The 27,316-nt window shown below is 40.7% G+C and overlaps 1 protein-coding gene across 6 annotated transcripts in view; it reads right to left on the bottom strand.

The window, feature by feature from the left end:
* ARHGEF28 (Rho guanine nucleotide exchange factor 28) overlaps positions 1–27,316 on the bottom strand; it is a 278,789-nt gene that overhangs the window by 29,331 nt on the left and 222,142 nt on the right. For all 6 annotated transcript variants that reach the window (XM_019929841.2, XM_019929844.2, XM_073802206.1 and 3 more), the window contains 8 exons: positions 19,297–19,475; positions 18,175–18,266; positions 16,515–16,697; positions 13,059–13,190; positions 9,997–10,097; positions 7,043–7,081; positions 6,901–6,948; positions 768–1,253 (listed from right to left, as the gene is read on the bottom strand). In XM_019929841.2, coding sequence (XP_019785400.2) covers positions 768–1,253; positions 6,901–6,948; positions 7,043–7,081; positions 9,997–10,097; positions 13,059–13,190; positions 16,515–16,697; positions 18,175–18,266; positions 19,297–19,475 — 1,260 coding nt within the window. The remainder of the gene's footprint in view (positions 1–767; positions 1,254–6,900; positions 6,949–7,042; positions 7,082–9,996; positions 10,098–13,058; positions 13,191–16,514; positions 16,698–18,174; positions 18,267–19,296; positions 19,476–27,316) is intronic.

Raw genomic sequence — 27,316 nt, 5'->3', positions numbered from 1 at the left:
CTTATAGCTGATTCACTGTGTTGTACAACAGAAACGAACACAACTTTGTAAAGCAATTATATTCCAATAAAGATATTAAAAAAAGAATATAAAAAAAATAAAAAGTATCTATGTGCACATAGTACAGAAAAGTAAACTCTTGGAACAAATGGAATTGTCAAGTATGGTTAGAGTGGGTGCAAAATGAAACACGGAACTTTTGGAAAGGCTTTATCCTGCCCAAACATTAATTAGTATACTACTTACGTTAACTGTCATTAGTGAAATGGATTTTGAATTTATAAGGTCAAATTTATAAAAAGAGAACAAGCTTGCAATAACGGAATAGTAGTGTACTTGTTAAATTCAGTACCTATGAACATTAATAGCTTAACTGAGCTGCTGAAAGGTAAATCTATACAGAACTCTGAAGACTGGAGCAGATACAGGGGAGCTCGAACTACGCTCACGGTGAGCGTGCCTCCAGGGTAAAGCTCGCCTCAGTGGTACAGCTCTAGTCTGTATTTCTTCCCTCGGGTAAGGGGTTCTCAGAGTACAATGAACCCATGGTCCAGCAGCACCCAGAGCTTTCACGTGTCCATACTTCAAGTCAAGGTGCATATGTATTGTCTCTAAAGGGTCCCAGCTTTTGTTACCTACACACCAAGTAACTCTTGTGAGCTCTCACACAAGCAGCGAAAAAGACAGACGTGTGGTCAGTGGCTCCGGAACCACCACGACCACGGCCGTCTCACACGCTGCTTCTGCAAGCACAGGGAGACCCGTACCTCCACGCCTCCTCCAGGCAGCGCCGCAGGAAGGCTCCTCTGCCGGCTGTGCTTCCAGCCACGCAGCAGGCTCTTCTGGGCCCGCATCCTCTCCCTCTCCCTCTCCACCAGGCGCTGGCCCTCCCGCAGCCGCTCCAGGCTCTGCTGGTACTCCTGGCGCTGCTGGTCCAGCTGCCCCCGGCTGCTCAGCAGCAGCTCCTCCTGCAGTCGGCACTCCCTCTCGCGCTCCTGCAGCCGGCTGGCCTTGGCCTCCTGCTCTCGCTGCTGCTGGTCGCACCTGCGGTGCCAGCGCTGCCGGTCCTGCTGGAACTGCTGCTGCAGCTCATGGAGGTTGGCCAGCTCCTCCCGCCGCTTCTCCAGGCTTCGGCGCTTCTCCTCGTCCTGAAAGGGGCTGCCTCGGAAAGAGGGGCCGGGGGACAGGCCCTCCTGCTGCTGGAGAGCCAGCCTGTGCACCTCAATGTGGCTATCCTGAACGGTCAAGGCGGCCTGTCCGAGCAGAGGGCAAAAAAAGCAAAGGCGTCCGTACCGTGTGCACCTTGGGTTGGTACCACCTCAAGAGCATGACCAAATTATTTTCTCTGAATATCTCTGTCCTTGTTCTAAGTTACCTCCTGAGACTGACCTTGGCACTTCAAATAGGCTTGTCTGCATTTCCTTAGTGGTATGGCCTGGAATTTATACACAAAAGAAATAAAGCACAAAAGCAATACTCATCGCCTCTTTTGGAAATGCCGTTTGTTGCTGGTTGTTGGATAATATTTAAGCAATAAGAATTCAGTACCTGAATTCACAGGACTCTGCATTCCTGTGCTATGCCTCATTCTTTTTCTGAGGTCTTGACAGTCAGTAATTCAGGAGAATTTAAGAATCTATATAAATCTGGTAGTACCCTTTGAGTCTCAAACCAGAAATTACTTAAGCTATATGACATACATGAAGACATAAAAATAAAAGTCAGCCACTTGGAAGCTTTGCTAAATAACCTTTTTTATAATATAATGCCCAAGAACAGCAGTTAATATCATGTTTAGGAGATGTATAAATGGTAAAGCTAGTCTCATTACTGCTATGTCTTTGTATTATAGCAGGAAGGTCATGCACAAAACACTAAGCTGAAATTCATTTGTTTAATAGAGTGCTAAAAGGAGGCTGGACTGCTTCAGGGGACATAGGTACTCTAAAACCCAGAGGACATTACCAACCAGGGACACAGATACTCTAAAACCCAGAGGACATTACCAACCAGATTAAAAAAACATTTTGAGTTACGGCATCTGTCTACAAAAAGATGTCTACGGCATCAGTATCACAGGAAATAACTGACAAGTTTTGGAAGGATTCCACAAAACAAAACAAAAAAATATCTGGAAATGCCCCTGGAAGCTTTTAATTTTAAAAGTCCCCAGTGAAAGCACAAAGAAACAGAAAAGGGACAAATTGAAAATGGCCACATACTGGGTATGTGTGTGTATGTTGTGACTCGTTATGAGAAATTATTACTCTCCTAGGGATAAATTCTCATTTTTCTTTCCTAAAAATTTAAAAAGCTGTCCATGTAACAGATGCTGGGAAGATGGGGATTTGACCATTAGTTATTTGTTAACTCAGCAGTTTCCCACGCTTTTGAAGGTTAAAGAACTAAGGTATATTTTAAATTGGTATTTGTCTTGGAGTAAGTCTCAAAAATGTATTCAGTGGGGCCTTTTGAAATAAACTTCATGTTTTTAAATTTGAAAATCAATTCAAAAAATTTCAAATTCACATGAATATTTGATTAATGTCTTTTAGCAGTTATTATAAAGAAAACAATGATACCATTGAGAAGAGGTACTAATACTTTTGATATTTAAATATGAAATAATAAGCCATTCAGGACTCTGCTGACCTGGCTAAAGCAAACCGTAGGCTGCACATCACCACTTAATTCTAACAAATCCTAAGGGCATCATCAGAGTAAAACAAACAAACAAAAAATCCAACATTTTATACGCCAAAACTGCTACAGGCAATGGTAACTCTCACGTAAGGATTACAATTCGATTAATTAAATGCTACCATGAAGTATTCTTCATATATATGTAACATTTGGGATAAGACTACTCCCTTCTGTAGCAGAGAGGTGAAATCTGAAGACTGGATATTCATCTTCACATTTAAAGTTTACATTTACACTTAGGACAGAGAATAACGCTTGCTTTTGAAGTTTAGGAAAATTCCCAATTCACTCTCTCTCCTTTTCTTTTTTTAATTATATTGAAGTATAGTTGATTTACAATGTTGTGTTAATTTCTGCTGTACAGCAAAGTGATTCAGTTATACATGTATATTCGCTCTCTCTTAATTTTTCTCAGCTGAACTGTGTCCTTTCCTTTCTGCCTTGCCTATACCTCATCTCTATTCTTCTAACATAGGATCAAATTTCATTTTCATCTGATTCAAAAATCCTTTGTAAAAACTTTAATCATGCATAAAACATTCAGCTTCAAAAGAGATGACTGTGCCATGAACAGAAATCTTTGAGAGCCCATATCCTTAGACCAGCTCAAAAGCTTTGGTTAAGAGAACCCACTATAGAATTTGGTATTTGCTTTAGTGTTGCAAAAACTAGGTCATTTAGGTCATCCAGCTTTTCTGAACCTTGAATCCACAGAGGGCTGCATTCAAGGTTGAAAAGAAGAGATATGACCTTGTGAGTGTTTTCATCAGGCAACACAAGCTGGGACACTCAATGTTTTCATCTCCCAAAAGTTAATGAAGTGCACGCAAACTATACCCCTTCTCAGTTAAAGTTTAAAAGAAAGAATATTTGTTTTACATGAGAAATTAATCTCTAAGACCATCTACCCCAGACCAGCATATCTAATAGAAGACACTAAAGGCATTCCCACTAAATCTTGAATACGACAAGGATGCTTACTATTGCCACTATTATTTAAGACATTTCAGAATTTCTAGCCAAAGCAGTAAGCCAAGAAAATGAAATTGATATAATTATTGAAGAGTAGCCAAAATACCACTACTTTCAATTTTTTACTTTCTACTTGGAATACTCCAAAGAATCAACAGAAAAACTATTAAAACAAAAAAACAAAAATTCAATGAGTTGGCCAGTTAAAAAATATATAAAAAACCAATACCTGTATTTATACCAGCAACCAACATTGGGGAAACAGAATGAAAAAAAAAAAAAAAATTCCATTCACAATAGGAACAAAGAGACAAAAATATCCAGGAATAAACTTAGCAGAAAAAAAAAGTACCTAAATGAAGACAATTACAAAGCTTTCCAGAAGAACATAAAATAACATGTTCTCAGACAAGAGAACCAATTATTGCAAAACTGTCAATCCTCCCCAATTTAATTCATAAATATAGTAATATTTTAATTTAACTGTCTCAGCAGAAGATTAAGAAATTTGTCAGACTGATTCAAAAGCTCTTATGAAAGAACATACAGACAAACATGGAAAATAATAAGAGGAGACTGTCATGCATTCAAATGTAATCCAGAACTTTAATCAATAAGATAGTGGTACTAGATCAAGAATAGGAAGATGATCAATAGAACATAAAAGAAGTCTTGATGCAAAGTATTAATAAGAAAACAGCAAATGTAGCAAGATATTTTTTTCTGGTAAGAACTTAAAATCAGACTTTTATTTTCCTTATTTTCTTTTAGTATTCAATTAGGTATAAGATATGAAATATGAATGACAATAAACCAGTGGGGAAAAGTTTAATTTCAGTAGTAACCAAAAAAATGCAAATTAAGATCATGAGCTAACTTGACCTATTTTCAAATAGAAATTTCCATTACTTCAACATTTTCAAATTGGCAACAAGTTGTCCATATTACCCTATTGTAAACTTTTCCAGGTATATGTAATCTATGTCCATGTCCCCTTTTTCTTGCTGATAATGATTTTTTCATGCCTTTTTCTTTTTTTCTCATTAGTATCAATATGAGGTTTTAAAAATTTTACTAATGTCCTAAAAGAAACAATATCTGAATTTTATTGATCTTTTCTATTATTTATTTTCTATATAATTTATGCTAACTTTATTTCTTCCTTCCCTCTACTTTCTTTGGATTTTATTTTGTTGTTTTTTAACTTTTTGAGATAGATGCATAACTCATTGACTTTTAGCTTTTCTTCTTTTTGAATATGTGCTTTTTAAAGCTCTAAATTTTCTCTAAGCATGACTCTAACTATAATGTACATATTTTGATACTTAGTAATTTTATTATCCTTCAGTTAAAACTATTTTATAATCTTCAATATATTCTCTTCATTGAGTCCTGATTTACTTAAGCATATATTTTCTTAATTTCTAAATCAACAGAGATATTCCAGTAGAATATTTGATACTCGTTTCTAAATTAATTGCACTGTGACCCTTGAATATACTTTGTATGATTTTAGTTGCTTGAAATTTGTAGAACCTTACTTTGTGGTCCATAATATGGTAAATTTTTGAAATGTTCCAGGTGTACTCAAAAAGAATGTGTATTATTCAGTTTTTGTGTGTATTATTTTATGTATATTAATTAGGTCAAGTTTACTTTTCCTGTTATTCCACTGTAACCTAACTGATTTTCTGTTCACTTTTATTATAAAGAGAAATGTGTTATAATCTAAAAAAAAACAAACCTTAAAATCAGACTTTTATTTTCCTTATTTTCTTTTAATATTCAACAGGGATAAGATATGAAATATGAATGACAATAAACCAGTGGGGAAAAACGTTTAATTTCAGAAGTAACCAAAAAAAATGCAAATTAAGATCATGAGCTAACTTGACCTATTTTCAAATTGAGGACAAGTAGAGAGGAGTGCTGATTACTTTGGCAATGTCTATCAAAAACCTCAAAAATTAATTTCAGTAATTTATCCTAAGGAAACACTCACATATGTTCAAAGAGATCAGTACACAAGGATGTGTGCTAGACTGTTATTAACACAAAAGTATAAACTATGAGGAATGGATACATTCTGTAGCCCTGAATATTATTCAACCATTAAAAATCGTGCTATAGAGGCAAGTGATGACATAGAAAGGTACAGGTTCCAAGAGTATGTATAAAATGATTCAAAAAACTAGAAGGGGCTTCCCTGGTGGCGCGGTGGTTGAGAGTCCGCCTGCCGATGCAGGGGACACGGGTTCGTGCCCTGGTCCGGGAAGATCCCACATGCCGCGGAGTAGCTGGGCCCGTGAGCCATGGCCGCTGAGCCTGCGCGTCCGGAGCCTGTGCTCCGCAACGGGAGAGGCCACAACAGTGAGAGGCCCGCATACCGCAAAAAAAAAAAAACCCCAAAAAACAAACAAAAAAAACACCAGCAAAAACCTAGAGGGATACATACCCCCATGACAACAGTAATTCTCTCACAAAATCACAAGTCATTTTACTTGATGTACCTGTATCAAGATTTTCTATAAATCTGTTTATAAACATTGCTTTCACATCGTTTTAAAATGTTTTTTAACTCACAAATTAAGCAACTGGATGTATTCAGCCTTTCTTGTGCACGACCTAAGGGATCATCCAGCCTTAGAGTCCTCATTTTCACAATGCCTGTCTTTCCTGGACAGACAGTGAGCCGTCTGATGGTAGACTTTGCGGACCACTTGTCCTTGTGTGCTTGGCCCTCATCACAGTGCCAGGCCCAGAGAGGGAACTTAATAAATGTTAGGTGGATGAACCAAGAAAACAATGAAAGAGCATATGAATTATTTAATTGTCCCAAAGGCCTAAAGGCCACATGTGGAAGTGAAAAAAGTTTAGGTGTGAATTTAAGTTTTCACCAGAAAATGTGAAGTCATGCTATACTCACCTAAGAAAGAGATTCATTGTAAACTTCAAGCCAGATCATACTCATCAATATTTTTTAAAGATATGAACTGTTTTATGGTTTCAGAGAAGAATGGTATAAACTGTAGTAGTGGTGATGCCTCGTGATTACAAAACCAGGTGAAGTTCAAAGCATCTAGCTGAGTTACATTTGGGGTGAGGCTTGGTGTTCTTTTAAGATCATTCACTACCTCTCAAATGTTCTAACTTTTAAAGTCCAGGACTCATCGAATAAACTGAGTTGCATGAAGAGAAACATTCACAGGGTCAAAGCATAGTTACCTGAAGGCTATATAAGAGACGGGTTAAATTCTGTATCGCTTGTATAATCTGAAAAATAAGATTGTGAGTGTCAAATTTTTGAAAAAGCATTCATTATCCACAAACAAAGGATGGTAACATATTTAAGGTATGCAGAGCTCACCTCTGACTGTGAAGAACTTGGGAAACTTCTATATTCCACCTAAAATACATAAAAACATAAGAAAATGAGCACACTCTACTCTTGAAAAGCTGCACTGTAGCGTTCCACAGTATATGACCTCAGGGAAATCACTTCTCTCTCTCTAAACTCTTCCGTAGTGACTGTTTCCTCCCAGAAATCAAAGCCTGTAGAATTAAACCACCACTTGATGAGAGAGAAGCCCCTCTGTGCGGACTTGGTATCTGAGATGCATGGTAACTTTCCACCCAGCCATCCCTTAAAACACTCAGGGAAGATGGTCAAGGAGCGCTGCAGGCTCTAAGTGACAATGTTCACCTCGTGCAAACCGTATTGTAAATGGAGCTCTCTGCGCCCAGGCTGAAGTTGTCTCCTGGGCCCAGCTTCCATCCTGGAGGCCAGATTTGGAAGCCAGAGATCATCATGCCTGGTCTCTAACTCACTTTGAGATTTACAAAGCCACAACAGACAGTGTTTGGGAGGAGAAACCAGACCCAGAGGCAGCCCAAAGGAGAGCGCTCAGCTGGCCAGCTCCAGGTGCCCCCTCTCAGAGCTCACTGGGCCCATGCATGAGCGCCTTAGTAGAAGCCCTGTCAGCAGAGGCCTTGAACGAGGCCACAGGAGACCACGTGCTCCCGGGGGATGCATCTCTACCTCACTCATTGCCTCTCCACTGCTCACATTGGGGGCACATGTGGCTAGTGAGGGTTTCCAGTTTTCAGAATTCAACATCTGTCTATTTGTTTGTTATCTCTTTTCTCTCATTAGGATGTAAGCCAACGAGTGGCAAGATTTCATCTGTATTCAGTACTGTACCTGCAAACCTAAAAACGCTGCCTGGAATGTAATGGACACGCACACTCCATGCTATAGATAAAGAGTGAGGGACCACGAGGCCCTCCACACCTCATGCCGTGGGGATCATCAGATTCCCTGCCCTCCTACAGTCTCCTGCACACCACTTGTGGTCTTGTCTGAGCAGCTTTAAATTGAAACCGCAGGAAACGGTTCTCAGGTAACCTGAGACTTGTTGAATTCAGTTAGTTCAGGCTGATGAGGCCATGAAGAGCTAGCCAGGTCTTTTCTTCCCGCCCCTCACCCTTCCCCAACGCTGCCCATGAAAGACGTCATTACTAAGCAGCACCTCAAACAGGGGAAGGACAAACGATGGGAAAGGAGATGAAGTTTAGTCATTAGATCTGCGCCCAACCCTCAGGAAGATAACCGGGGCTGAGAACCCCTGTTCTGTGGTGAGTTCCGGAGTTCTCTCTGCTCTTCTGGTTCTGTCCTTGCTCCACATTCCACTGCTTTTGTAATAAAAAGATTGTATGGGATATAATTTTTATATTCTACACACATAAGAAACATAGAAATGAGCTGGATTACGCTACGTGTAGTTACTTATTCCCAAGATCCACTTGGTTTGATACCAGGCAGGAATTTTGAACATCATCTTTTTAATGGAGTTCGTCTGCCACCTTGTGGTGAACGTGCATAGCTGCAGTAGGTGCTTTACACACGGGATATTTTGCCGTTTGGGTTACAAATCAGTAATTTTGAAAAATTCTTTCAGAAATGTTTTGTTTTTTTTTTAAACCTTAACATATTAAGAAAGATAATTACAAAATACCCATCTTATGCTTATTTAAAGTGTGATTTCAAATGATTCTGCCATGTATGTCAGTTCATTTCGTTTCTAAAAATGCCTTATGAATGGCAACATTTTCCAGGTAGGTTCATCCAAAGAGCACCCTGAACACGTAACCTCTTACCTGTCACTGAATCATGGAAGGGGAGGGCTTTAGGGGTGGGAACCACCTCAGCTCAACCCTCCCCCAACTTCGCCCCCTAGTAACATAAAAGCAGCTGGAAGCTACAGGCTTGAAAGTGAAGTCTGCCCTGAAAAGGAGGGAAAAGCAGGAATGTTTTAAGAAGAAATAAGTTAGAAAGCTCAGAGTCAGAGTAAGTGGAGTAAACTCTAACGACTATTTTCATTTTGGCTATGAAGTTTAAAAAAACACTAAATCACAGCCATCTTTTCTATGGCTCTTAAAATATCTTTGGTTTCTCAGTCATATGTAATATATACAAAAATATATATGATGTACAAAACGTTACATAAAGATCGGACAGATGTCATCTTCCCACGTGAACACACAGTGGTATCTGGTAATGTGCCTAATTCGATTTTAGATAAAGTTAAGCTCTTGAGCCCCAGATAATCCTGGGAAGGCCCACTAGCCACTTCTCAGAATCATATTCTTACTCCCTCTCTCTCTCTGACATCTCAGTTTCATTTGACGTTAACAGAAAATTTCATGCACTTAATGTTTAAAAGAGTGCGTTATAACCTATGTGTATAGTACGTAAAAAAAAAGGTGTTTGGAATCACTTTGCCCCAGAGCAGAAATTGGTTAGGTTGATTACAAGTCTATCACAAAAAGGCAGGTGACAACAGGGGTGGTGGCAGGAAAACAATCGTAAAGGAGAGGAAGGTAAAAGAAAGTGAAGAAGCCAGAATATTCCAAAGTCAAAATTGTTTCTGCCACTTTAGCACCACCTGGCTGCATAAGGGCCTGGATGTCCAGGACCACCTCTCAGCCACGAGTTACTGTATGTAGTGGGTGAAAAGCTTGAGGTTTGCAGGGCGGAAAGTGAGACCAGAAGCAAAAGCGCAGACACACAAATAAACATTTGAGTTTTAAATCTTTTTAATTACTTTTCATTGGTTGCTTGGTTTACACCTACACGATATCAGAAAAGCAAGAACATTTTAAGAAGAAAAAAGTTGGAGAGTTCAAGTACGAATACTGAAATTGAGAACAACGCAGGAGAACGCTTGCGGACTATTCACTGCCGTGGACACACCAGGAGCTGAGGTTGTTTGATTACACAAAGTAACCGCTGCTGTTTACTAACAAATCAGTTCACAATACCTTCTCCCCGGCATCAGAGACCGCCAGGTCGGTTCCCACACCCTGGGTCCCAGGATCCACATCCCAACAGCCTCTTCCTCCTGTCCCTTCTGTGACTAGTGCTGGAAGCACACCATTGAGACAGAAACAAAAAGGACATCATCAAACATCAGCCAGTAGACCGGGTTCTTTGTACTCAGCTGACACATATTCCAAGATAAGAAACATCACCACATCACATGTATAGAATATTCTTATAAGAGGTGCTAAAAAAGTACAGAGCAGAGTGCAGAGTCCCTGCCCCCAGGGAGCTTACACACTAGTAGATGCCAAGCTGGCCCACAGCACCCATTGTCACCCATCTTTTTACTTTTCTTTCTTTCTAGCAGAGAGATGTCTGTGGTATCAAAAGGGTAGGATTCTGCATCTCACTTTCACTTAATAGGAAAAGCCGCCTGCCGGGGGTTAAATTGAAAACAGGCACCATGGAAGAAAATCAAAGGCTGGCAGGCCAGGTCTAAGGAGACGGGTCTGGGAAAGGCTCCCTTAGGGCCGGTACAAGGGTAGCAGACCGTAAACAAGGTTAGAAGGGAGGCATCCAATGGCAGGAATGAAACATCTTTCTAAGCAGGTGAAGACGGCTAATACTTTATGAGCTCAGAGTCATACAAACTGAGAAGCTGTCCTTATCTCCAAATAACTTAATTTTTAAAATAATTTCCAAGTGTGTTTTTTCCCTCACAATTCTTACTTATGCTGTAAATTCACAAATACTGTAAATACTGTATAGTTAACATATGAAAACACAGAGATATTTCTAGTCCAGAGATACGTTTAAGTACCAAATACAGACTTCACGCCATCCACTTAATCTCCATTGGTGGGATATTCTTTCTTTACCCACGTGAACTCAGTTAAAATTTATACCATGCTCACCTTGCACATATTAAAACTAGACTTTCCAAAGCCCTTTCACACACAGAGTCTCATTGGAACCATGTCCACTCAGGACCCTGGTGAAATAGATATTCGCTTTGTGCTATCTTGAAACTTCATTACTGATGAAGGAAATACTTTTTCTTTATTTAAATTAATTAGAAAACACTTTGGTCTTTGGGAAATGACAGTCCTCTTTTATTCCAAAGACGTTTTTGTTTAAGCAGAAATAGCTCCAAATTTTATCAACTAAAAATTAAGTTCATTTTGCCCAAGCTAGTCAACACTCTTTCACTACAGTGAACAAACACTTTATAGAGATTCTTCTGTCACTCAAAAAACGGTTGGACTCTTGGGTACTATTCTTAACTCTTAGAGAGATGCCAAAAGCATTACCAGAGAATTAGCCATTCTCTCTTCCCCCCAGTAGATACGAGGACCATCAAATGGGAAAAGGAGCTGATGGTGAACCAAATGAAGGCAGAAGAGTGGCATGGACCAGGTCTCTCTGCTCCTGTATTCTATTTCAGAATTTCAGAATTTCACAGGAATTAGATTCTACCTGTCCACCTGATTAGGTATTTCAAGGACTAAAAATAGAGGGCCTTGCTTGGTCTGTAAGCTCAGACTGACAGGGGCCCGACTTAGAAGGACCCAGTCCTCCAAGTCAATCATAGAATCAAACCATCCAGTTACAGACTTCCGTTCAGGACAGTGCTTCTCACCCTCATCAACTCTAGGAAGAGAATCAAACTCTTGTAGCACCGTGTTCCAATCCAGCCCAGCACTAAACCCCAGCACAAGACTAAACCGGTACAAGACCCCACCAACCTGCCCCTCCTCTACGTGAACCCTGACTTCAAGCCCCTGTAAACAGCCTCCCATGGTTCTAGCAGACGTCAGGGGAGATGTGGATACGGACAGGGAGAGCCTTCGTTGCCTGGTCTGACAGGAGGTAGGTGCGGCCTGTGCTCTGAGCAGCGGCAGGAGCTGAGTGGAGCCTGTCCAGCTGTCCCTGGGCTGAGGCTGAGTGTGGCAGATCCCTACACCGTATTTTTAGCTAGAACTTCCTCAATGGCATCGGCAGACTCTTCTTTAAAAAGCAAATCACCTGGGGCAGTACAACTCCCCTGACAAATCTGGGCTGTGTTGAAATGAAAAACACATGTGCACATTCTGAAAATAGAAACCCAGGATTACATAAAGTAGAACTTAAGAATAATTATTAGCTCTGGTTTAAAAAAAAAGTATAGAATTTAAAAACTGTACTGCTTCCATGTATCTCAATTAACCAAGGGATGCTGTTACAGAAATTCTAAGACCATTTAATCCTCCAGTCTCTAGCTACTAAAGACATTTTATCTGTGCACAGAAGACCTGGTGGAAGTAAGGTTTTTAATCACCAAGACATAATGAAACTATATCCTTTATGGTCCTACCTCAGAAACCTCTAGGGAACTAAATATTTAGCTCACAACTATACATATAATTCGGTTCTGAGAAATTACCTAAATCCATTCACCACGTTCTAGTTTTCTGTATTTAAAATCTACTGAAACACTGTTTAATAAATGAATTCTGACCTCAACTAAAGTGTATGACAACAGTGATCAAGAATCTTCCGGCATTTCTGCCTTTAACCCGAACACTAAACCTCGTGTGTGTGTGTGTGTGTGTGTGTGTGTGTGTGTGTGTGTGTCTGTGCATGTGTGCATATATGCATTAGACTCTAGTTTTCTGAGTTATGTTTTCTGAGTTGATGATATGAGATTAAGGTAAAGGTTCATTGATTCTTTAATGAACTGCAGGGACCCTTTTCCAAAAGACCAAAAAGTGTCAAAGCTCTTTCAAGACTGTATTCAGCAAGTCATAGCAAATACAAGACAGGGTAGGGTTTGAACGAAGGACACAGCTTCCCTGGGTAATGGCAGCATAACCTACAAACTATTCTTTAAGTCCTTGTCCTTGGAACACCAGTGTCACTTCTATAGGTAAAGGAGGCTAGCATATTTATTCTCAGGTTTTTTTCAAAAGAATACACTCGTACCCTTCAAATCAGGACAGAGTCACTGCCTTCATTTTATGTGCCCACTATATGCTCCAGGGACTGTGCCCAGGCTCACTGCAAAGGCTACATGCTCACTTACAAGCAGTAGGTGATCCAGGTGCGTCCCGAGAACTGAACACATCCTGCAAAGCAGGTTCTCCACAACCTTCCTTGGGTGACTGACACATGTCGCTCGTCTGGGAGGCCTTCACCGCAACTTGCAGGCTTTCGGCTAAGGAGAAGGAGGAAAACAAAAGTAAATTAAAAAATATATATGTGTGTGTGTGTGTGTGTGTGTGTGTGTATATATATATATATGGCCCAGGAGCTAAAAATGGCTTTTACCTTTTTAAAGCATTGTTAAAATACACACACATGCACAAAGAAGATTGTGTTCCCCAAACTGTATATGGCCTGCAGAGCCTAAAATATTTACTATCTGGCCCTATACAGAAAAAGTTTACCAACCCACAATCTAGACCAATACTTTCAGCATTACTTTATGATAGAGAATTAATTCAATAAAAAAACAAACAGTATAAAAATAACTCAAATGCAACTTCCAGTAAATTAGTATGCTAAAAAAACTTCCTGAAATCAATTAATTTAAATATGATATTAGGCATTAGGATTTTATTTATTTATTTATTTATTTAGCTGCGCCGGGTCTTAGTTCCAGCACGCAGGATCTTCCTTGCCGCGTGCAGGAGCTTTAGTTGCAGCATGTGAACTCTTAGTTGTGGCAGGTGGGATCTAGTTCCCTGACCAGGTATTGAACCCGGGCCCCCTGCACTGGGAGGGCAGCCTCAACCACCGGATCACCAGGGAAGTCCCCAGGCATTAGGATTTTACAACTTGCTACTCAGAAATATTAGCTGTTCTTCAAAAGAGTATTTCCCCAAATGTGCCTGAAATAAAGTACGGATTCACAGTCTTCACCCTAGACCTACTGGATCAGACTCTCCAGAGGAGAAAACAGGGGATTTGAATTTTAAACAAGCACCGATGGCTACTCTTAGGATCTGGTAAGACTGGGAAACGCCACACCAAAAAGTCAAGTTCTTATTTACAATTAAAAATTTGCAACTAGCTCATAGGATAGTATAATTCTGAGGACTCTACAAATATTTCCAAATCCCTCTGTCCAGTGATTCAATCTAGCAACTACTCATTGAGCACCTACTCTGTTCTGGGGGCCACTGGGCATCTGTTAACTAATAAGGAGAGTTTGCAGACTAGAGAAGGAAAGAGACACACACAACTAACTCTACTACAGGGCAGTGCACGATCAGTGCCAAGTTCTACCATCCAGGTATCAGAGCTTCACAAAATGCCCAGCAGCCCAGGCTAAAATTGAGAGTGCGCGACTTATTTGATAAAGACATCGTCAGGGACAACGAGATGGTCCCTGGTTGTGTCAACCCATTTGGAAGTTCTTCCGGCTTTATTTCTAAAATCTACCTTGCCTCTGCCCACTTCTCTCTATTTGCATTGCCAAAAGTCCTGGTCTAGACCGAGGCCCCAGCCTCTCTCTCATCTCAACCTCTGTAAGCACTTCCTAACAGTCTCCAGGCAAACTAGTCTCCTTCTATCTTGTTTTCCATTCAGCAACCCTCATTCTTTTCAAGATATAAATAAGATCATGCTACACCCATGATTAAAAGCTTCCAACAACTAACTTTCCACTGATTTTGGAATAAAATGTCTCTCTCTCTCTCTTTTTTTAAACCACAATCTACAAAGATCTGGTCCCTGCCCACCCATAGCAGCCTCCTCTGCCTCCTGTCACCCTGCCTTCCTTCTTTCACTGAACATGCCAAGCCCATTCCAGATGCAGGGGCTACATACTCACATTCTGTCTGCCCAGGAATGGTCCTCCCCCAGATCTCCAAACAGCTGGCTTCTCATCTGTCAATTTTCACCTCAAAATATAATCTCAGAGCAGTCTTTCCTGACCTCTCTACAGCAAAGCCTTCCCCTCATCCAATCCCATTCTCTTATTTTCTTGCGACTTTCTGAAATAACCTTGTTTCTCTGTGTATTGTTTATCTTCCCCAACTAGTTTTTATGAAAGCATTACTGTTTCCTTAGTTGGCACCAACAATAGCGCATACAGTAGGTAGATGCTTAATGAATATTTGATGAATAAATGAGTAAGAGATTCCATCAGTGGACTCCATTTCAGACAACCTCTACACCCTCCTTAAGACCTCAGTCTCTTCAACCGTGAAATAGATACAATAGATTTGATCATTTCTAAATTCTCTTCCATAGGTAGTGTCCTGAGATTCTAAGGCAGAACTTGGCATACGTTTTCTGCAAACATTTCTGCAGACAGTAAATATTTTAGGCTTTGTGGGCCGTACAGTCTCTGTTGCAACTATTCATCTTTGCCACTGTAGCAAGAAAGCAGCCATAGACGATATGAAACAAGCGGGTGTGGCTGTGTTCCAATAAAACTACAGCTGAAAAACAGGCGGTGGGAGGTGGGATGCATTTAGTCCGTGGTCTGTAATTTACCAACCCATGTGCTGAATGACAGCATTCCCTTCCACTCTCGGGTGGTGGCTCTTTTATCTCCCAAACCCCCTCTGTCCCTATTGTCACTTCCAGACTATTGGCCCCATTTCCTCCCTAAACCTGTTTTTCCCTTGAAGTTCATGCCACCAGATTACACCACTCCTTGGTCCTCCTGGTTGCCATTCATCTACAGACTCCTCAAACAACATGGCTCCTTGTGGAAGTTCTCTCACCTCCCCCAATGCTACTCTTGTCAGGATTCTCTGTAATTTCAATTCTGTGAACACAGTCCTTCCAGTACCCTGGCCTATCATCTCCCTAACTTTTTCCCCTTCAGTGAGCTCGTCCTCCACCCTCCTTCAGCCACCAACTCCCACGGTTATGCCCTAGACTTTGTTATTCTCCACACAGCACCCAGAGGAAGTTCCTTTTAAAACACAAATCAAGTCACTCTTCTACTCAAAACTCTGTACTGCTTTCCCATCTCACTCAGAATGAAGTTCTGAGTGCTTACCTTGATCCGGTCCATGGAATCTGAGTCCTAAGTAACTCTGACTCATCTCCTGCCACTCTCCACTCCTACGTCACTCTACCAGCACTGTCCTCCTTGCTGTTCCTCAAACAAGCCTGGCACTCACCTGCCTCAGGACCTTTGCACCTGCTGTTCCCGACATCTGGAACATTCTTTCCCCAGATATCTACTTGGCTTTCTCACTTACTTCTTGTCTGCTCACGTATCACTATATCAAAGAGGCCTTCCCTAGTCATCCTATCAAAAACAGAAACTTCCCAGCCCTATCACTCTCTATTCCACTTACCCTTATTTTTCTTCATAGCACTTGAACCAAACTGACATCTTTTTTAAATATATGCTGCTGTTTCTGGAATAAGTAAGGACTCTCTGTTTCTGGAGAGTAAGGATTTTGTCTTCTTCTGCTGTGTCCCCAGCACCAAGACCGTAGCACACGGCACATCGTAGCTGCCCAATAGACATTTTATGAATTTGTTGAACCAAATCCTTTTGGAAGCAACTTACCTTCTTTCAGCGCTGCTGCCAGTAATGAGGCTGCCTGGGGAGGCTCTCCGGGGTCTGGTTTAATGAGGAGGTGGGGCTCTAGATGGACATCCTCAAATCCACTCAGCTCTCCAAGTTCAGCATAGATATGCAGCTTCTCTTCCAAATATGTGCAAATTTGTTGGTCTTGGTTACTGAGTATTTCTAAGAAATAGTATTAACCATTGAAAGTTATCACATGAATACAACTAATGAAAATCCAGGCTCTAAGATAAAGATGTTGCTAGTTAGCAAGCAGTACATTGAACAGGTCAAGTACAAGTTATTGATTGGGTGGGACAAACCTAGGTTGAAATCCTAGCTATTCTACTTGGTGACTGTACTTTCCAGCAAATGATTAACATCTCTGAGCTTCCTTTGCCTTTTCTGTAAATTTGCTGTACTCAATAAATGTTTGTTTCATTTCCCATTCCCCTAATTCCCGAAAACCTTGCAAAGCCGATCTTTGTTTATTCAGGCTGTTTTCTATTAAGATTAAACATGAAGGTCAGGAATGAAAATTGAGGTGGCACTGTCCACGATGAGCGCTTCCCACAAGGGAAAACAACGCAAGGCCTGGAACTGCTCGGCCTTCAGCCAGTCCTGGTCAAAACCAAACATAACGGTTTATGTTTTCGTTTCTCAACATCCGATGTCTTTAACCACCTTCGCATGCATCATCTTCCTCTAATTTCAACATGTCACAGAATTCTTAGAGCTTAAAGGGACCTTAACCAGAAGCGAATTCAGGGGTTCTCAGTCTGCCTCAGGATCACTGAGGAAGAGTTTAAAATACTGATGTCTACAGCCCATTGCCCTCAGATTCTGGGTGAACTGATTGAGGGTGAGGCCCAGACATCAGAATTTTTAAAGACCTCCCCAAGTGATTCTAAGGCCCAGCCAGAGATGAGAATCACTGAGCTCATCTAATTTCCTTACTTCACAGATTTGGAAACGGAGGACCAGAGCTATTGTGTTCCTTGTCCAAAGTCATACAACCGTGACCTAACAGTGTGAGATCTAAAATCAAAACACTAGACAACAGGTCCAATGCCCATCTGCACCATACTGTCCACAACTGCTGTTATGTTACATGCAGAATTTTTTAAATATATTTTTAATCACTAAGGAGGGAGGGAGTCATTTTATTTGAGCACCTTTAGTGCCAGTGTATATATATATATACATATATATATATATATGTGTATGTATGTATATGTAGATAGATTGATATCTACTAACTATATAGATATATATATATATGCATGTATGTATGTGTTTTTGTTTTTTGGGTTTTTTTTTGCGGTACGCGGGCCTCTCACTGCTGTGGCCTCTCCCACTGCGGAGCACAGGCTCCGGACGTGCAGGCTCAGCAGCCATGGCTCACGGGCCCAGCCGCTCCGTGGCATGTGGGATCTTCCCAGACCGGGGCACGAACCCGTGTCCCCAGCATCGGCAGGCGGACTCTCAACCACTGCGCCACCAGGGAAGCCCCTGTATGTATTTTTTGAGAGTGGTCGGTGTGGACCTCCAGTGCACAGAATTAATCATTTAGTCATACGTTCCCATTCATGACACCTGGGCTTTCCCAACCTCCAAGGAGAACTGCACGACCCGGGAACGAGAGGCGTCTGCATTATACCTTGACATTGCTGAATTTTGGCCACTCTGGCTTCAGCTTTCCGCCTCTCTTCGTCAGACTCACTTGTCCTTCCCCCTTCTTCTTCTGGGCAACTTTAAAAGACAATAGTCAAGAGAGACAACTGAAACCAAATCCAAGTATCTTTAGGCTCGGTAGAAAGACATGGGAACTTGGCAGTAGAATTATTCGGAGAAGAAACATTCAGCAGAAAGAGAATTCATCGTGCCCCCTGGCCAAGAGATTTGGTTTTCTTGAGTATATAATGGACCTTGCATACTATAACATAGCTCTCAAAGTCAGCAGTTTAGGATGACTCAAATATTTCAACAAACACACACATACACAAACATACACTCATACATGCACACAATACCAATGCCACCGGTAGGTACAACTCAAATCATCATTGTTGCTTCCTACTGCATTTGGGCACTTCCATTCTTAATGAAGGTAGAGAGACTGGAGGGGACAGTGGTAGGGTGCCAGGTTGGGTGGGGCGCAGTGGAGGAGGAGGAATTTTACACAACGTCATTCAAGATCTACCTAATCAAGTTACCATTAAGAATGATCACCCTCACATCCCCGTTTATAAAAACTGTCTTTGCACAAGTAATGAGGGGTAAGTTGATGTAGCACACTTAGATCCAGCCATCTAAAAAGGTTTATTGAATGATTCTTCAGAATTAGGGACAAAGAGAAACACAGACATGGTCCCTGCCCTCAAGGAGCTTCCAATCTAATAACCAAACATATATACATAAAAAAGATAATAGCTGCAAGGCTGAAGATGACAAGCACCAAATAAATGCTTTGAGAGCAGGTGTTAAGGAATTTCAGGTAAGGAAGAGACCAGTGGAACTGAAGACGTCTTCAGGAAGGAGGTGAGCCATGAGCGGCAGCAAGATGGGCAGGATTCACACAGGCAGAGGGAGACAGGGCGTTACAGGCAGGAAGGCATGGAGCAAAAAGGTGCAGATGAGGGGCTACTGCAGGCCGGGGCAGGGGGTGGGGAGCAGACCCTTCTGGCTGAGGCTAAGTTTTCATTCAGGGGAGACACAGTTGGAATATTTTCCCCAATGGAACAAGTCCATTGCCTCAATAATGGACAGAAGGAAACGTTACCTTTCTACTGCCTGTTGGATCCGCCTCATCCAGGTATTCCGTTCCTCCTTGGAGTTGGTATGAATTTCATACATCTCAGGACCAGCAGATGAAGCACTGATCAGAAACATTCCTCTCTCCTCATTCGCAACTTCCCTAGCAATGAGCTTCTGAAGGGAAATGACTGATGGCTTCTGATCCTGCAGAAAATAGGATGAGGTGCAGATGAAACAGTGTCCTATTTAAAGCGAGGGTCTCACAAAACACAGTAGCTAAGGAAAGCAACAGTATTAGGCAAATCTTATTTCACTTCAACCTTTTCTCTTCCACAGAAGAGCTGTGGAAGTTCATAAGATTTCCAATGAAAAGGTTATGCTGAAGAGAGGACGGAAAAAGAAGACACAGGAGAATGTTTGTCCTTAAGAACTGGTGGTTTAAAAGGATATCTTTTAAAAAGACAGAACAATCAGAGCAGTAAGAAAAAAATATCAAAACTGTTGTAGTCAGGGATGGAGAGATTTTTCTAGAAGGGCATGGTATAGGAAACAGTGTATCAAATATTACAAAGAGATTACGAGGGTTGGAAGACCTACAGAGTCCACTGGATTTGGCAGTTAACAGTAACACTGTTTCAATAAGCTGATGGGTACAGAACCCCAAGTACCAAAGAGTAAACTGTAAATATGAAAGGTAACACTGGGGAGGCAAGGGCTTCCCTGGTGGCGCAGTGGTTAGGAATCCACCTGCCAATGCAGGGGACACAGGTTTTGAGTCCTGGTCTGGGAAGATCCCACATGCTGCAGAGCAACTAAGCCCGTCCGCCGCAACTCCTGAGCCTGCGAGGCACAACTCCTGAAGCCCGGGCGCCTAGAGACCATACTCTGCAACAAGAGAAGCCACCACAATGAGAAGCCCACGCACCGCAACGAAGAGTAGCCCCCGCTCACTGCAACTAGAGAATGCCTGTGCACAGCAACGAAGACCCAACCCAGCCAGAAATAAATAAATTAAATAAATTAATTTAAAAAAAAGAAAGAAAGAAAGAATGGGGAGGCAAGACCTCAGATTCCCCAGAACCAATGTCTACTGCTATTGTAGTACTGAGCACAATAGCCTCACTGCAACCTGCAAATGCCTCTTGTTCCCACCAACCAGGTGAGCCCTTGGTGGGCAGGAATGGGTCTAATCCATCTTCATATGCCTAAGCCAATGTTTTGAATAGAGTAGGCAACTCAATAAATGTCAGTAGAACTATATTTGGCATAATTCCATCAGAGAGAAATAGGAACAAAGTCTAAAATTTGGCATCGAAGCCATGATTAAATCACCTTTTCTATCAACATTTACTATGATCCTTCAATGCCCCATTCTAAGCACTAGGGATTCAAAGATGAATAAGACACTGATAATACTAATTTGGGTAGGTAGTTATGGTTGAAAATGATGGCCAAAAGAATGCCGGTAGGATGAACAGTTTGGGGGCTAAATATGAAGAATCTTCTTCGGTTTGTGGCTTCTACCACTGTTTACAGAGTTGGTTGCAGCATGTGGTTTTGCTTCTTGGACTCTTGGACTGAGCGACGCCTTTATCCAGAACACACTGCTCCATCCCTCTCTGCTGACTCCTTGGTGCTGACACGTCGGCTTTCCCGGCATCACCCAGCTTTACCACATCTGAAGTTGCTTGCGAGGGTATGGCCAGAGGACGTCTTCATTCTATCTTCATCCAATTCTTAAGAGTAGCAAATACAAAAAAGCAACCCATGCTGGGACAGACTACTGATCTACCCAGTCCTGCTCACTGCCTCTGCTCATGGAAGTAAAAGCCACTTAGTGGCAGGGCCCTTGGAACGCTGCCCGTTCTAATTAGGGACAGCCCCTGAGCACTGTTAACATCCCTTATTCGAATATGGATCTACTATCTAAGACCTTATCTGCTTTCCTTCTTGCAAAGCACAGTTTTAACTTCCTCAGCTTACAAGGTCAGTAGCCTCTATACATAAAGAGGCAGAGTAGCTTTGAAGACACACACACACACACACACATATGTATATATAACTATTTGAACTAGTTGTTTAGTGTTGCAGGAGAGGAGGTGGTGGCGTCAGATATTTTAAAAATGAAAAATAGGTCAGTGGGTAGAACGTAGCATTAATTAAACCACCACAGACCAGGAGGCATCAGGGACATGACCATGATTATTCAAACTAATCACACATGGACACTAGAGATGATCAAGAATTCAAATTAAATCTCTAGGAATGGAGGTAACCTGTCTACTTTGGAGACAGATGTTAAAAACTAGGGATGCAGGGCTTCCCTGGTGGCGCAGTGGTTGAGCGTCCGCCTGCTGATGCAGGGGACACGGGTTCGTGCCCTGGTCTGGGAAGATCCCACATGCCGTGGAGCGGCTGGGCCCATGAGCCATGGCCGCTGAGCCTGCGCATCCGGAGCCTGTGCTCCGCAGCGGGAGAGGCCACAACAGTGAGAGGCCCACATACCGCAAAAAAAACAAACAAAAACCCCACAAAACTAGTGATGCAAAGGCCTAACTCAGCCTGCAGAGAGCTTTTCTTTGTACCACAGCACTTTGACAAAAGATTTTTAAAAATAATTGCCAGCCTTTAAAAACTGAGCATTTCACTGTTTTAAAAACTCTAGATTTCTGAGTTTTGGGAGAAAGCAGAAGATTGGCAATCCTGGGCCCATAGCTTCATTTTAAACAACAGGCGACAGCTGAGCCATCCCTGCCCTCTTTGAGACAGGGCATGAATTCACCAGTTCACTGTGGTCCCTACCACTCTCTATCAGCTCCTTGATAGCAAGAGTCTGGTCCAGTTTACTCATTTACATTTCCTGCCCAATCCCTGTAGACACTGGAGTTGACAACCTCTGCCCAAGGGAAAGAGGAAAAGGAACTGCTATATTCAGCCTCATTGTTACACCATATCCACTGGTGATTCCATAAAGTGGCTGATTCTATTAGTGAATCACTCCATTCAGGATTCCACTGTGATAACAAGGTCTTAAGGTCACTTCATATTGAACTTGCACTTGCACATCTACACATTCACTTTGTTTTTTTTTATTGTTCATTCATTTTGAAACTACCTTCTTTGATATTCAAGAGGTCCTCCTAGATTCAGTATTCCAGGATTTAGTGAACACATGTACCTTTTCCTACTCATTTCTAGAGCTGGTCCTACTCCCATTTCCAGAGTCCTCTTCAAAAAACAACAAAATTCTCTTGTAAGGAACCTATTCCAACCTCTGGCTACTTTCAGCTGCTTATCTTCTTGGCCATTTTCAAATTCATCATGTCTTCTGCAACACGTAGCAAGTTAAGAATTTACTAAAGAAAAGTTTCAAACAGCACAAGGAGCAGAGCATCTCACCTGTGGTCATCAGCATGACGATACCTTTCTAAAATACTATGGCGAGTACTAGGAAATACAGATATTTGTATACTCCTAGCTAATGCGTCAACTCTCTCATGCTGTTAACTACAAAGTAAGATACCTGGGTTTGTGTCCACTAAATGTACATGATGCAACTAAAAAGCATAGGATTGAACAGTAGTGTGCATTGACTCTCAGAATGACGCTTTCTCTTTTGCTCCCTGACATCGACAAGGCCTTGACTGGCCTTTATGAAGACAGCTATGTGGCAGACTAACATTGTCAGGAAACAGTATCAGAACCATCTTACTACTGTCCATAGCCAAACACATTATACCAAGAGGACCTAAGCTGTGGCTGCCTCCATTCTGACATTTGGTGGATTGCATTCCTAGTGTCCCACTTAATGGCAAATGTGCTCTAAGGGTGGCACCAATAACTCTTCAAGAGATCAGATAAGAGGGGAGGGCAGACAGCAGAAGCAAGAAGAACTACAATCCTGCAGCCTGTGGAACAAAAACCACATTCACAGAAAGATAGAGAAGATGAAAAGGCAGAAGGCTATGTACCAGATGAAGGAACAAGATAAAACCCCAGAAAAACAACTAAATGAAGTGGAGATAGGCAACCTTCCAGAAAAAGAATTCAGAATGATAGTGAAGATGATACAGTACCTCAGAAAAAGAATGGAGGCAAAGATCGAGAAGATGTAAGAAATGTTTAACAAAGACCTAGAAGAATTAAAGAACAAACACCTAGAAGGATTAAAGAACAAACAAACAGAGATGAACAATACAATAACTCAAATGAAAAATAAACTAGAAGGAATCAGTAGGAGAATAATTGAGGCAGAAGAATGGATAAGTGACCTGGAAGACAGAATGGTAGAATTCACTGTTGCAGAACAGAATAAAGAAAAAAGGAATAAAAAGAAATGAAGACAGCCTAAGGGACCTCTGGGACAACATTAAATGCAACAACATTTGCATTACAGGGGTCCCAGAAGGAGAAGAGAGAGAGAAAGGACCTGAGAAAATATTTGAAGAGATTATAGTTGAAAACTTCCCTAACATGTGAAAGGAAATAGCCACCCAAGTCCAGGAAGCGCAGAGAGTCCCAGGCAGGATAAACCCAAGGAGAAACATGCCGAGACATATAGTAATCAAATTGACAAAAATTAAAGACAAAGAAAAATTATTGAAAGCAACAAGGGAAAAATGACAAAAAACATACAAGGGAACTCCCATAAGGTTAACAGCTGATTTCTCAGCAGAAACTCTACAAGCCAGAAGGCAGTGGCATGATATATTTAAAGTGATGAAAGGGAAGAAGCTACAACCAAGATTACACTACCAGGCAAGGATCTCATTCAGGTTCGATAGAGAAGTCAAAAGCTTTACAGACAAGCAAAAGCTAAGAGAATTCAGCACCACCAAACCAGCTCTACAACAAATGCGAAAAGAACTTCTCTAAGTGGGAAAAACAAGAGAAGAAAAGGACCTACAAAAACAAACCCATAACAATTAAGAAAATGGTAACAGGAACATACATATCGATAATTACCTTAAACGTGAATGGATTAAATGCTCAAACCAAAAGACACAGGCTCGCTGAATGGATACAAAAGTAAGACCCATATATATGCTGTCTACACTTCAGTGGGTCTGAAGACCCACTTCAGACCTAGGGACACATACAGACTGAAAGTGAGGGGATGGAAAAAGATATTCCATGCAAATGGAAATTAAAAGAAAGCTGGGTCAGCAAATACTCAATATCAGATAAAATAGACTTTAAAATAAAGAGTGTTACAAGAGACAAGGAAGGACACTACGTAATGATCAAGGGATCAATCCAAGAAGAAGACATAACAATTATAAATATATATGCACCCAACATAGGAGCACCTCAATACATAAGTAAACTGCTAACAGCTATAAAAGAGGAAATCGACAGTATACAGTAATAGTAGGGAACTTTAACACCTCACTTACACCAATGGACAGATCATCCAAACATAAAATTAATAAGGAAACACAAGCTCTAAGTGACACAACAGACCAGATAGATTTAAATGATATTTATAGGACATTCCATGCAAAAACAGCAAACTACATTTTCTTCTCAAGTGCACACGGAACATTCTACAGGATAGATCACATCTTGGGTCACAAATCAAGCCTCAGTAAATTTAAGAAAATTGAAATCGTATCAAGCATCTTTTCTCATCACAATGTTATGAGGTTAGAAATCAATTACAGGGAAAAAACCCCATAAAAACCACAAACATATGGAGGCTAAACAATACGTTACTAAATAACCAAGGGATCACTGAAGAAATCAAAGAGGAAATCAAAAAATACCTAGAGACAAATAAAACATGATGATCCAAAATCTATGGGATGCAGCAAAAGCAGTTCTAAGAGGGAAGTTTATAGCAATACAAGCCTACCTCAAGAAACAAGAAACATCTCAAATAAACAATCTAACCTTACACCTAAAGGAACTAGAGAAAGAAGAACAAACAAAACCCAAAGTTAGTAGAAGGAAAGAAATCATAAAGATCAGAGCAGAAATAAATGAAATAGAAACAAAGAAAACAATAGCAAAGATCAATAAAACTAAAAGCTGGTTCTTTGACAAGATAAACAAAATTGATAAACCATTAGCCAGACTCATCAAGAAAATGAGGAGAGGACTCAAATCAATAAAATTAGAAATGAAAAAGGAGAAGTTACAACAGATACCACAGAAATACAAAGCATCCGAAGAGACTACTACAAGTAACTCTATGCCAATAAAATGGACAACCTGGAAGAAATGGACAAATTCTTAGAAAGGTATAACCTTCCAGGACTGAATCAGGAAGAAACAGAAAATATGAACAGACCAATCAGAAGTAATGAAATTGAAACTGTGATTTAAAATCTTCCAACAAACAAAACTCCAGGACCAGATGGCTTCACAAGTGAATTCTATCAAACATTTAGAGAAGAGCTAACATCCATCCTTCTCAAAGTCTTCCAAAACATTGCAGAGGAAGGAACATTCTCAAACTCATTCTATGAGGCCTCCATCACCCCGATACCAAAACCAGACAAAGATACTACAAAAAAAGAAAATTACAAACCAATATCATGCATGAATATAGATACAAGAATCCTCAACAAAATACTAGCAAACAGAATCCAGCAACACATTAAAAGGATCATCCACCATGATCAAGTGGGATTTATCCCAGGGATGCAAGGATTCTTCAATATACACAAATCAATCAATGTGATATACCATATTAACAAACTGAAGAATAAAAACCATATGATCATCTCAATAGATGCAGAAAAAGCTTCTGACAAAATTCAACACAAATTTATGATAAAAACTCTCCACAAAGTGGGCATAGGGGAACCTACCTCAACATAATAAAGGCCATAATAAAGGCCACAGTAAACATCATTCTCAATGGTGAAAAACTGAAAGCATTTCCTCTAAGATCAGGAACAAGAAGACAAGGATGTCCAACCTCGTCACTATTATTCAACACAGTTTTGGAAGTCCTAGCCACAGCAATCAGAGAAGAAAAAGAAATAAAAGGAATACAAATTGGAGAAGAAGAAGTAAAACTGTCACTGTTTGCAGATTACATGATACTATACATAGAGAATCCTAGAGATGCCACCAGAAAACTACTAGAGCTAATCAATGAATTTGGTAAAGTTATAGCATACAAAATTAATGCACAGAAATCTCTTGCATTCCTATACACTAATGATGAAAAATCTGAAAGAGAAATTAAAGAAACACTCCCAATTACCACTGCAACAAAAAGAATAAAATACGTAGGAATAAACCTACCTAGGGAGACAAAAGATCTGTATGCAGAAAACTACAAGACACTGATGAAAGAAATTAAAGGTGATACAAACAGATGGAGAGATATACCATGTTCTTGGATTGGAAGAATCAATATTTTAAAAATGCCTATACTACCCAAAGCAATCTACAGATTCAATAAATCTCTATCAAATAACCAATGGCATTTTTTACAGAACTAGAACAAAAAATCTTAAAATTTGGATGGAGACACAAAAGACCCCAAATAGCCAAAGCAGTCTTGAGGGAAAAAAACGGAGCGAATCAGACTCCCTGACTTCAGACTATACTACAAAGCTACAGTAATGAAGACAATATGGTACTGGCACAAAAACAGAAATATACATCAATGGAACAGGATAGAAAGCCCAGAGATAAACCCACGCACCTATGGTCAACTATTCTATGACAAAGGAGGCAAGGATATACAATGGAGAAAAGACAGTCTCTTCAATAAGTGGTGCTAGGAAAACTGGACAGCTACATGTAAAAGAATGAAATTAAAACATTCCCTAAAACCATACACAAAAATAAACTCAAAATGGATTACAGACCTAAATGTAAGACCGGATACTATAAAACTCTTAGAGGAAAACATAGGACGAACACTCTTTGACCTAAATCACAGCAAGATCTTTTTTGATCCATCCCCTCGAGTAATGGAAATAAAAACAAAAATAAACAAATGGGACCTAATGAAACTTAAATGCTTTTGCAAAGCAAAGGAACTACAAACAAGACAAAAAGACAACCCTCAGAATGGGAGAAAA

Source organism: Tursiops truncatus, chromosome 3, assembly GCF_011762595.2.
Source record: "Tursiops truncatus isolate mTurTru1 chromosome 3, mTurTru1.mat.Y, whole genome shotgun sequence".
NCBI lineage: Eukaryota > Metazoa > Chordata > Mammalia > Artiodactyla > Delphinidae > Tursiops > Tursiops truncatus.
This window is presented reverse-complemented; position numbering and strand designations above follow the sequence as displayed.